This window comes from Mobula hypostoma, chromosome 3, assembly GCF_963921235.1.
Source record: "Mobula hypostoma chromosome 3, sMobHyp1.1, whole genome shotgun sequence".
Classification (NCBI taxonomy): Eukaryota; Metazoa; Chordata; class Chondrichthyes; order Myliobatiformes; family Myliobatidae; genus Mobula; species Mobula hypostoma.
This window is the reverse complement of record NC_086099.1, coordinates 164906482-164919268: the sequence shown is the minus strand read 5'-3', so window position 1 is coordinate 164919268 and position 12787 is coordinate 164906482. Positions and strand designations below refer to the sequence as shown.

General features: G+C 42.3%; 1 protein-coding gene across 1 annotated transcript in view; it reads right to left on the bottom strand.

Moving 5' to 3' along the window:
* Positions 1–1885: 1885 nt before the first annotated feature.
* Positions 1886–12787, bottom strand: part of lancl2 (LanC lantibiotic synthetase component C-like 2 (bacterial)) — a 67227-nt gene continuing 56325 nt past the window's right edge. Inside the window, exon 9 of the mRNA XM_063044028.1 lies at positions 1886–2475. Within this exon, the coding sequence (XP_062900098.1) occupies positions 2399–2475 (77 nt within the window). The 3' untranslated portion in view covers positions 1886–2398. The remainder of the gene's footprint in view (positions 2476–12787) is intronic.

Genomic DNA, 12787 nt, shown 5'->3' with positions numbered 1-12787 from the left:
CCCTCATCTCTAGTCATAACCCAAACATTGCTGCTACAGAGGAACCTTTACATCATCAGTGAAACCCTACACTAGTAAGAAAGGATGGAGGCAGAAGAAAGGAAATTAAAGGCCAGTTAGTCTGACTTAAATGGTTGGGTAGATGTTGGAGTCCATTATTAAGGTTGAGGTTTTAGGATACTTGGAGACATATGATAAAAATAGTCCAAAGCCAGCATGGTCTCCTTAAGGGAAAATCTTCCCTAACAAATTTGTTGGAATTCCTTGAGGAAATAATAGGCAGGATAGACAATAGAGGGTCAGTGGATGTTGCTTACTTGGATTTTCAGAAGGCCATTGTCAAGATGCCACACATAAGGCAGCTTAACAAGAACCCATGGTATTACAGCAGGGATAGAAGATTGGCACACAAGCAGAAGACAGAATGGGAAAATTAAAGTAAACAAGAGAAAAGCTGCAGACACTGGAAATCCAGGCTACACACACACACACACACAATGTTGGAGGAATTCATCAGGGTCTCAGCTCGAAATGCCGACTGCTCACTCTTTTCCATAGATGCTGCCTGGCCTGCTGAGTTCCTCCACCATTTTGTGTGTGTTGCGTGGGAATAAAAGGCACCTTTTCTAGTTGGTGACTGTGACTAGTGGTGTTCTGCAGGGGTCGCTACTGAGACTGCTTCTTTTCACAATACGTGCCTAACAATTTTGCACAATACTATAATTCAATGATGGTACTGATGGCTTAGTGGTCAAGTCTGCAGGTGATATGAAGATTGGTGGAGGAGCAAGTAGTTTTGAGGAAGCAGGGGGACTGCAGAGGAATTGGACAGATTGGGAGAATGGGCTATTAGTGGCAGATGGAATATAGTGGAGGGAAATGTATGGTCATACACTATGGAAGAAGGAATAGAATTGTAGACAATTTTCTAACTGGAAGAAAATTCAAAAATCAGAGGTGCAAAGGGACTTGAGAGTCATTGTGCAGGATTCCCACCATGTTAACTTGCAGGTTGAGTTGGTGGTAAGGAAGTCAAATGCAATATTAGCATTCATTTTGAGAGGACTGGAATATAAGAGCAAGTATGTGATGTCTTTATAAAGCATTTGTCAGACTGCTCTTGGGAGTATTGTGAGCAGTTTTGGGCCGCTTATCTACAAAAACATGCACTGGGATTAGAAAGGGTCCAGAGGAGGTTCACAAGAATGCTTCTGGGAATGAAAGGCTTGTTGGATGAGGAGCATGTGATGGCTCTGGGCCAGTACTCGCTGGAGTTTAGAAGAATGAGGGAGGATCTCATTGAAACCTTTTGAATATTGAAAGACCTAGACAGAGTGGATGTGTAGAGGATGTCTCCCATAGTAGGGGAGTCTAGGACCTGAGGGCACAGCCTCAGAATTGAGGAAGAGAGATGAAGAGGAATTTCTTAAACCAGAGTGGTAAATCTGTGGAATTCATTGCCAAGGTTGGTTGTGGAGGACAAGTTATTAAGTATATTTAAAGCAAAAATTGATAGGTATGGATTAGCAGGGTGTCAAAGGTTACAGAGAGAAGGCAGGAGAATGAGAAGGATAATAAATCAGCCATGATGGAATGGCATAACAGATTCAATGGGCTGAATAGCCTAATTCTACTCCTATCTTATTGTCATATAAAATCCTTTAAGGTTGCTTTTATGTTTTAATTTTCTATAGCAATTATTCCTCATCACCAACAGCAAAACCAGTATTAAATCAACATTTGTATTACAACTGATGTTGCAAGATTATAACACAACCGAATGGTAATAATGAAAGAGTAGGAAAGAAATGAAACTTAAGTGAGAAAGATGCTATTTGGGGATAATTCCACTTAATTTTTTTTTCAACACAAGCCAGCTGCCAGATTTAGCAAATATGTACTTTATTTGTCGTGTTGCAAATAAAAAAAATCAAACAGGACCAACAACCCTAACTACATACTACCTTATTCTAAAAGGTATCTTCAAGCAGAATCATAAATAAATTGGCACCAGTGGCAATGATCACCTTCTTCACATGCACAAAATGTACTATGACCAATATTTTACAAAATGCATGGATCCCAAATGAATGAAGACAACTAAAAATGCTTAAGATTTTAAGCGTGCATACAATCAAACTCTGAATTTATTAGGAGTGTTAATTTTAGTTATTTAATTTTGTTTCAACTGAAATGCAATGAATTACAAGACAAAAACAATGTTATTCAGAGATTTTGCTTCATTTGTTGCCTTTGATTGTTGAAGTTCTTAAGATAGCAGTGGGAGTACATAGGTATTGAGGAAACAGGTACCAAGAAGTCCTATTCTCCACAGAAAAGATGTCCTACGCCAAATCCAAAATCATTCATTCTTCAATTAGCACAACTTTGTTGTACATTACAGTTCCAAGGCTGGAAATCGAGCTGCTTCTGGATTCAAAATATCAGACAAGAAGTGAATAGCGCCAGCCATCCCTGTAAAATAAAATACAAAAGTACAGTTATTACCCCATTTATCCATCTATAGTCCAGTAAGAGAGGTCATCCAGCTAACAATTTCCACATACCACCTTGTGCATCGATTTTTTTAGTAGAAACTGGAGCTCTGTGCAATATTAGACATTTCAATTTCTGATTGAAAATAGAAATTGTAAACAGTGATCTGTAGAAATTGGTCAGGCTCAGTCTTTATTGCTCTGAACATAGCAGAACAAGGAGTTACCTGACATTATTTTAAATAATATTTAAAATTATGTGGCATTAATAAGGTGGGTGCTTACGGTCTTTTCCTTAAAGTCTACAACAAGGGGGCTGAGATTAAGGGTGAGAGGGAAAGATCTAAAAGAGATCTGAGGGGCAACTTATTCATGCAGAGAATAGTTACTATGGAACATGCTGCCAAAGGAAGCAGTTGAGGTACAATACTATCACTTAAGAAGCACTTGGATAGGTACATGCAGGGAAGGGCCTTAAAGGGAAATGAGCAGGCAGGTAACTGGGTGTCTGCCTCCTCAAAGATGGAAGGAAAATGGGCAGCCCATGCAACCCTGTGGCCATTCCCCTTAATATTAAGGATAACACTTTGAATACTGTTGAGGAGACAATCCACCAGGGGGGAGCCACAGCGACCAAGTCTATGGCACTGAGTCTGGCGTTGCAGCTCAGAAGAGAAGCAAGATGAAGAGGGTTGCAGTAGTGATAGGAGATTCCATAGAGGAATAAATACGAGATTCTGTGGGTGCGATTGAGGTACCCGAATGGTATGCTATCCCTCAGGTGCCGGGTCAGGGATGTCTTGTTTTGGGTCCATGGCATTCTGGCCAGAAGTCTTGGTATGAATTGGCACTAATGACATAGATAGGAAAGCTGAGGACATCCTGAAGAGAGGTTTTAGAGAGCTAAGTAGAAAGCTGAAAAGCAGGACCTCCAAGGTAGTAATCTCCAGACTGCTGCCTGAGGGCTGCAATCACATGCCAATAAAGGTAAGAAAAGGATAATTTGGCAGATGATGAGTGATTGAAGAATTGGTGCAGAGGGCAGGGGTTCAGATTTCTGGATCATTGGGATCTCTTCTAGGGAAGGTATGACCTGTACAAAGGGATTGGGTTACGTCTGAACCCTAAGGGGACCAATATCCTTGCAGGCGGGTTTGCTAGATTATTTGGGAGGAGACAAATCTTGGCTGGGGGACAACAGCTGGAGTGATAGGGCTGAGGATGGGGTCGTTGGTTTACAAACAGAGGCAGTGTGTAGTACAACTGCTAATAAGAGGCTGATGATAGGGCAAAATTGAAGTCAATGGGATGAGTTGAGCACAAAATTGAAAAGACTGATGAATACAGGACTAAAAATGTTACATTTGAATGCATGCAGTATACGGAATAAGGTTGATAAACTTGTAGTCCTGGACTTATTTCCTGGCATAATTTACATATTACTATTTAACTATTTATGGTTTATTACTATTTAATTATTTATGGTGCAACTGTAACAAAAACCATTTTCCCCCGGGATCAGTAAAGTATGACTATGACTACTATGACTAGCACAGTTACAGATTGGCATGTATGATCTTGTGGGCATCATGGAGTCATGGCTGAAAGAAGATTATAGCTGGGAACTTAATATCCAAAAATACACATTGTATTGAAAGGTCAGGCAGAGAAGCAGAAGGGGTGGGTGGCTCTATTGGTAAAACATGAAATCAAATTACTAGAAAGAGGTGACATAGGATTGGAAGGTGTGGAATCATTGTAGGCAGAGCTAATAAACTGCAAGGGGAAAAATACCCTGATAGGAATTATATACAGACCTCTGAATAGTAGCAAAGATATGGTCTACAAATTACAATGGGAGATAGAAAATGCATGTCAAAAGGGCAACGTTACAATAAGCATGGGAGAACATCAATATACAGGTAGATTGGGAAAAATCAGGATCCCAAGAGTGGGAATTTGTAAAATATTTATGAGATGGCTTTTTAGAGCAGTTTGTGGTTGTGCCCAGTAGGAGATCAGCTATTCTGGATTGGGAGTTGTTGCAATGAACTGGAATTGATTAGAGAGTTTAAGGTAAAGCAACCAGTGATCATAATATGATAGTATTCACCCTGCAATTTCAGAAAGAGAAGCTAAAGTCAGATGTATCAGTATCACAGGGAGTAAAAGGAATTACAGAAATATGAGAGGAGCTGGCCAAAATTGATTGGAAGGGGACACTAGCAGGGATGACGGCACAGCAACAATTGCTGGAGTTTCTGGGAGCAATTTGGAAGGCACAAGTTAGATACATCCCAAAGAACAAATCGTTTTCTAAAGGCAGGATGATGCAACTATGGCTGATAAGAGAAGTCAAAGCCAATGTAAAAGCCAAAGAGAGGGCATATAATATAGAAAAAAAAAGTGGGAAGTTAGAGGATTGGAAAACTTTTAAAAACCATCGGAAGGCAACTAAAAAGTCATTAAGAGGGAAAAGATGGAATACAAAGGTAAGCTAGCTAATAATATTAAAGAGAATACCAAAAGTTTCTTCAGATATATAACGTGTAAATGAGAGGTGAAAGTAGATATCGGCTGCTGGAGAGATAGTAATGGGGACAGTGAAATGACAGATGACCTGAATAAGTATTTTGCATGTCTTCACTGTGGAAGACACTAGCAGTATGCCAAAAGTTTGAGAATGTTGGGGGCAGAACTGAGTGCAGTTGCTATTACTAGGGAGAAGGTGCATGGGAGGAAACTGAAAGGTCTGATGGTAGTCAAAACACCTGGACCAGATGGTCTACATACCAGGGTTCTGAAAGAGGTGACTGAAGAGACTGTGGAGGCATTAGTGATGATCTTTCAAGAATGAATAGATTCTGGCATGGTTCTGGAAGACTGGAAAATTGCAAAAGTCACTCCACTCTTGAAGAAGGGAGAAAAGCAGAAGGGAAATTAAAGGCCAGTTAGCCTGACCTCATTGTTGGAAGATGGAGTCAATTGTTAAGGATATGGTTTTAGGGTACTTGGAGGCACATGATAAAATAGGTCAAAGTCAGAATATTTCCTTAAGGGAAAATCTAGCCTGAGAAATCTGTTGGAATTCCTTGAAGAAATAACAAGCAGGATAGACAAAGGAGAATCGGTGGATGTTGTGTACTTGGATTTTCAGAAGGCCTCTGACAAGGTGCCACACATAAGGCTGCTTAACAAGTTAAGAGCCATGGTATTATAGGAAAGATACTAGCATAGATAGAGCACTGGCTGACTGGCAGGAGGCAAAGAGTGCAACTAAAGGGAGCCTTTTCTGGTTGACTGCTGGTGACTAGTGGTGTTCCACAGGGGTCTGCATTGGATTACTTCTTCTTACATTAATTGTCAATGATTTTTAAAATGGAATTGATGGCTTTGTGGCCAAGCTTGCAGACGATATGAAAACAGGTGGAGGGGCAGGTAGTGTTGAGGAAGCAGAGGGTACAGAAGGGCTTAAACAGATTAGGAGAAGGGCAAAGAAGTGGCAGATGGAATATAGTATCAGAAATTGTATGGTCATGCACCTTGGTAAACAAAACAAAAGCATATACTATTTTCTAAATGGAGAGAAAACTTTAAAAAAATTGAGGTGCAAAGGAACTTGGAGGTCCTCGTGCAGGATTTCCTAAAGATTAATTTGTAGGTTGAGTCGGTGGTGAGGAAGGCAAATGCAATGCTGTCCTCTCGAAATGAATGCTTAGAATACAAGAACAATGAAATAATGTTGAGGATTCATAAGGCACTGGTGAGGTCTCGCTTGGAGTATTGTGAGCAGTTTTGAGTGTCTTATCTAAGAAAGGACATGCTGACATTGTAGAGTGTTTAAAGGAGGTTCACAAAAATTATTCTGGGATTAAAAGGCTTATCTACTGAGAAGCATTTGATGGCTCTGGATCTGTTCTCACTGGAAATCAGAAGAATGAAGAACTATCTCATCAAAATATATTGAATGTTGAAAGGCCTTGAGAGAGTGGATGTGGAGAGGATGTTTCCTTTGGTGGGCGAGTCTAAGACAAGAGGAAACAGCCTCAGAATGGAGGGATGTCAAGTTAGAACAGACAGCAGGAGAAATTTCTTGAGTCAGAATGTGCTGAATCTGTGGAATTCATTGCCACTGCTGGCTGTGCAAGCCAGATCACTGGGTACATGCTGGAGGAACTCAGCAGGTCGGGCAGCATCCGTGGAAATGATCAGTCAATGTTTTGGGCCGGAACCCTTCGTCAGGACTGAAGAGGGAAGGGGTAGAGGCCCTATAAAGAAGGTGGGGGGAGGGTGGGAAGGAGAAGGCTAGTAGGTTCCAGGTGAAAAACCAGTCAGGGAAAAGATAAAGGGGTGGGGGAGGGGAAGCAGGGAGGTGATAGGCAGGAAAGGTGAAGAAGGAATAGGAGAAAGCACAATGGGTAGCAGAAAGAGGCAGAACCATGAGGGAGGTGATAGGCAGCTGGGGGAGGGGGCAGTGAAACTGGGATGGGGGAAGGGAGGGGGAGGGGACTACCGGAAGTTGGAGAATTCAGTGTTCATACCAAGGGGCTGGAGACATCCCAGACGGTATATGAGGTGTTGCTCCTCCAACCTGAGTTTAGCCTCATCATGGCAGTAGTGGAAGCCATGTATGGACATATCTGAATGGGAATGTGAAGAAGAGTTGAAGTGGGTGGCAACCGGGAGATCCTGTCTGTTGTGGTGGATGGAGCGGAGGTGCTTGACGAAGCGGTCCCCCAATCTGCGTCAGGTTTCACCGATGTAGAGGAGGCCGCACCGGGAGCACCAGATGCAATAGATGACCCCAACAGACTCACAAGTGAAGTGTTGCCTCACCTGGAAGGACGGTTTGGGGCCCTGAATGGTGGCAGGAGAGGAGGTGTAGGGACAGGTGTAGCACTTACACTTAAAGGGATAAGTGCCGGGTGGGAGATCCGTGGGGAAGGACGTGTGGACCAGGGAGTTGCAGAGGGACCGATCCCTGCGGAAGGCGGAGAGGGGTGGAGAGGGAAAGCTGTGCTTAGTGGTGGGGTCCTGTTGAAGGTGGCAGAAGTCGCGGAGGCTATGCTGGATCTGGAGGCTGGTGTGGTGGTAGGTGAAGACAAGGGGAACTCTGTCCCTGTTGTGGTGACGGAAGGATGGGGTGAGGGCTGAAGTGCGGAAAATGGAGGAGATGCGGGTAAGGACATCGTTGATGACAGCAGAAGGGAAACCATGATCCTTAAAGAAAGAGGACATTTGAGATGTCCTGGAACGGAAAGCCTCATCCTGGGAGCAGATGCGGTGGAGACGGAAGAACTGGGAATAGGGAATGGCGTTTTTGCATGTGGCAGGGCGGGAAGAGGTATAGTCGTGGTAGTTATGAGAGTCAGTGGGCTAATAGAAGATGTCGGTTGGCAGTCTGTCTCCAGAGATGGAGATCGAGAAAGGGGAGAGAAATGTCCGAGATGGACCAAGTGAATTTGAGGGCTGGGTGGAAGTTTGAAGTAAAGTCAATGAAATTGATGAGCTCAGCATGGGTGCAGGAAGCAGCACCAATGTAGTCGTCAATGTAGCAAAGGAAAAGTTGGGGAGCAGTACCAGTGCAGGTTTGGAGCATAGACTGTTCCACATAACCAACGAAGAGGCAGGCATAGCTGGGGCCCATGTGAGTGCCCATAGCTACACCCTTGGTCTGAAGAAAGTGGGAAGAGCCAAAAGAGAAGTTATTAAGTGTGAATACCAGTTCCTCCACTGGAGGAGGGTAGTGGTGGTGGGGAGCTGGTGAGGTCTATTGTCCAGAAAGTAGCGGAGGGCTTTGAGGCCTTCTTGATGGGGAATCGAAGTGTATAAAGATTGGACATCCATAGTGAAAATGAAGCGGTCAGGACCGGGGAACTGGAAGTTATTGAAGAGGTGGAGGGCATGGGATGTATCCCGGATGTAGGTGGGGAGGGACTGAACTATGGGTGACAAAATGGAGTCCAGGTAGGCAGATACAAGTTCGGTGGGGCAGGAGCAGGCAGAAACTATGGGTCTACCAGGACAGTCAGGCTTGTGGATCTTGAGCATGAGGTAAATCTGAGCGACCCCAGCATCTGCAGAGTATTTTCTGTTTACAAATCACTGGGTATATTTAAGGCAGAGAATGATATATGATACAGGGAGAAAGCAGGAGACTGGGGCCGAGAGGGAAATAGATCAGCCATGATGAAATGGCGGAGCAAATTCTTTGGGCCAAATGGCCTAATTCTGCTCCTATATCTTATGGTCCTATGGGCTAAATGCAGAGAATTGGGACTAGCTGGGTGGCATGATGAGCATGGTCATCACAGACTTGTCAGGCCAAAGCACCCATGTCCTTGATGTGTTAATCTATAGCCTTATAAATCTATAACACTACTTGGAAGAATCTTTTACTGGTCTTTTTATTTTAGATCCTTAGTCAATTATTACAGGTGTATAATTTCAGTGTCAATGGCACTTATTTTTTTTAAACTATATGCAGATTGTAAAAGGATGAAGAATGGCATACATGTGTAACTTCTGAGTGATTTAATTGATTTTCTCTTTGCATTATGTATTAACTGTCAAACTGGGTTGCATCTGTAAGGAGACTGTGATTGATAATTATTTCTATTTTACATAGAACTAGAACAGCATAGCACAGCACAGGCCCTTCAGTCCACACTGTGTGCTGACTTTTTAAACCTACTCCAAATAGCCCTCCATATTTTTTCACTCATGAGTCCAAGAGTCTTTTAAGTGTCCCTAAAGTATACGGCTCTACCATCATCCCCAGCAGTGCTTTCCACGCACTTACCACTCTCTGTGGAAAAAAAACCTCTGACCTCCTCCAATACCTTCTCCACCAAGTACATCTCATATTATGCCCTTTCATACCGTATTAGCCACTTCCTGCCTGGGGAAAAAGACACTGGCTTTCCACTCGGTCTACACCACTCATAATTGTATACACCTCTGTCAAGTATCCTCTCATTCTCCTTTGATTAAAAGAGAAAAGCTATAGTCACTCAAGCTTTCCTCATGACACATTCTCTAATCCAGGCAGTATCCTGGTACATCTTCTCCGCATTCTTTGTAAAGCTTGCACATCTTTTCTACTCCATGTGTGGTCTTACATTTGCTTGGAAGCAGAGAATCTGAGTGAGATACTTAATGAGTACCTTGCTTCAGTACTTCCAAGGAAAAGGACATGGAGGATCAGGAGATCAATGCTCAGTGCCTTCATATGTTGGAACATTTAGAGATCAAGGAAGAGGAAGTGTTTGATTGCCTAATAAGTATTAAGACAGATACCTCCCCAGCATCTGATGGCATTTACCCCAGGTTATTCGCCAGAGGACTGCTAATGTTGTACCTCTGTTTAAGAAGGGAACAAGAGAAAATCCTGGGAACTACAGACTGTTGAGTCTCACATCAGTTGTAGGGAAATTGCTGCAGAAAATTCTTAAGGACAGGATATATGAGCATTTGGAAACCCGTGACCTAATTAGGGAGATCCGGCTTGGCTTTGTTGGGGTAGGTCATGTCCTACCAAGATGATTAAGATTTTTGACAAGGTGACAAGAAAGACTGATGAAGGTAGAGCGGTAGACATTGTCTACATTGACTTTAGTAAGGCGTTTGACAAAGTCCCTCATGGGAGGCTAATCCAAAGATTAGGATGCAGCGAATTAGCTATGTGGATTCAGAACTGGCTTGTGCATAGAAGACAGGGTAATGGTTGAAGGGACTTATTCAAGCTGGAGGCCTGTGATTTGTGGTGTTTCACAGGGATCGGTGCTGGGACCTCTGCTGTTTGTGGTGTATGTAAGTGACATGGATGAAAATGTAGACGTGTAGGTTAGTAAGTTTGTAGATGATGCCAAGATTGGCGGAGGTATGGATAGTGTAGAAGACTGGCTAACAATACAGTGCAATATAGATCAGATGCAGGCATGGGCAGAGAAATGGCAGATGGAGTTTAACCCAGATAAATCTAAGGTGCTGCACTTTGGTAGTTGCTTAAGTGTTGCTGAACAGAGAGACCTTGGGGTCCATATTCACAGCTCCATGGAAGTGGTTACACAGGTTGATGGGGTGGTTAAGGCAGCTTATGGAATGCTTGCTTTTATTAATCCAGGCATTGAGTACAAAAGTCATGAGATTTGTTGCAACTTTAAAAAACTCTGGTTTAAAAGTTACATCTGGAGTACTGCATACGGTCTGGTCACCCCACTATAAGAAGGATGTTGAGGCTTTGGAGAGGTTTACCAGGATGCTGCCTGGTTTATAGGGCATGTGCTATCATGAGAAGCTAGACAAACTTGGGTTGTTTTTTTTGGAGCAGAAGAAGCTATGGGGAGATCTGATGGAAGTTTATTAGAATATGTGAGGCATAGAAAGAGTAGATAGGGACCATCTTTTTTACAGAGTAGTAATATCTAATACCAGAGGGTATGCATTGAAAGTGAGGGGGAGTAGGTTCAAAGGGGATGTGAGGGATAAGTTTTTGTACTCAGAGTAGTGGATACCTGGAATGCAGGTAGAGGCAAATACATTAGAGGCTTTTAAGGGACGTTTAGATAGGCACATGAATATCAGGAAGACAGAGAAATATGGACATTGTGTAGGTAGGATGGATTTGTTTTTGGGGATTTTGGATTTACTTCTTAGCTGGTTCAGCATAATATTGTGGGCTGAAGAACCTGTTCCTGTGCTGTCCTGTTCTTTGTTCTAACCAGCGGTTTAGAGAATTGCAGAATTACCTTGCAGCTCTTGAACTCAATACCCTGATTAATGAAGGCCAACACACCATACTAGGAATCAACATTCCATACCAAGAATCCTGCCATTAACATTGTACTCGGTCTTAAAGTTTGATCTTCCAAAGAGTATCACTTCATATTTTTCCAGACTGAACTACATCTGCCACTGCTCAGCCCTGCTCTGTATCCTATCAGTGTCCCATACAACAAGCACCTATATTATCTAATCTATCCACCAACACTGCAAACTTTCACATCATCTGTATGCAACTTTTGTGTCATTTTGGCATACAACATCCATACCCCCCCACCTCAGTAAAGTATAACATGTGCAATAAATCTACTCTGTTACAGTATTTAGAGGGCTAATATGTCCTCATTCATGCAATCTGTTCAACTTCCATTACAAGCTAAATGTATATTGGGTCCTGACTCAATATAATAGCAAATATTTAACGGAAAATGGTAGCCTTATTAAATAGAGTTCCATTTATTTGGAGGAATTTACTTGTACCAATAATGTTTGAGTTTACAGGATACAAATGTAAGAATTACATCAGTTGAAACTATGTAAAAATGTAATACTGTAGAAACAATTACTCTGAAATAAAAATGGAAGATACAGGAAATAGGAGAATATCAGAATCTAATATTTGCTTCAGAATCAGCAAACTTAAAAAAAATACAATGCCTATCAATTTGTAGATCAACCCAGCAATGGCATCTTTTTCACCTTGTCTAGCAAGTTCAGATGAAGAGGCCCAATGTAATCTTAGGGAACAGGATGTCATCTTTTGTCTGTGACCATCAGAACTCAATTTTGAAGTCTGTATCTTCAGGTATCTTGCACTTTCATTGTTTGTATCAGGACTGGTCATTTTTCATTTGCCACTCTCTTTCTTTCCTTTGTATATTCTGGCCTGTTGGACTTACCCCAGTTTGCCACCTATACTTTACCCACCCTTCTTAAATTTAGTAACCCATTCTACAGTCAAAAGAGCTCAAATGCCCATTTTGTATGATTATTTCATGCTACAACATATACTTATTTTGTTCCCATATATTAACCTCTCCACCTTCTCTGCTACCTAAAATATCTAGCTTTCTCTTTTTCTCACTTCTGACAAAGGGTCTTCACTCTGAAATGTTAACTATTTCTTTTTCCACAGATGCTGCTCGAACAGTCATTCAGCACAGAAGGCGGCCCTTTAGCCTGACTCATTCATGGGGACCAAAGTGCCTACCTGAGTTAGTCCCCTTTGATAGTGTTTGGCCCAAATTCTTCCTTATCCATGTCTTTTAATTGTGATTGTACCTACCACTACCACTTCTCTGCCAGTTTTTATTCCCCCCCCCCCCCATATCCACCACACCCATGCCCTCTAGTTTTAGATTTCACTAAACTGGAATATGACTGTGCCTATTCACTGTATCTACGCTTCTATGATTTTAAACCTCTGTGTCAGGGGTTCCCAACCTGGGGTGCTCGGACCCCTTGGTTAATGGTATTGGTCCAAGGCATAAAACAGGTTGGGACCCCTG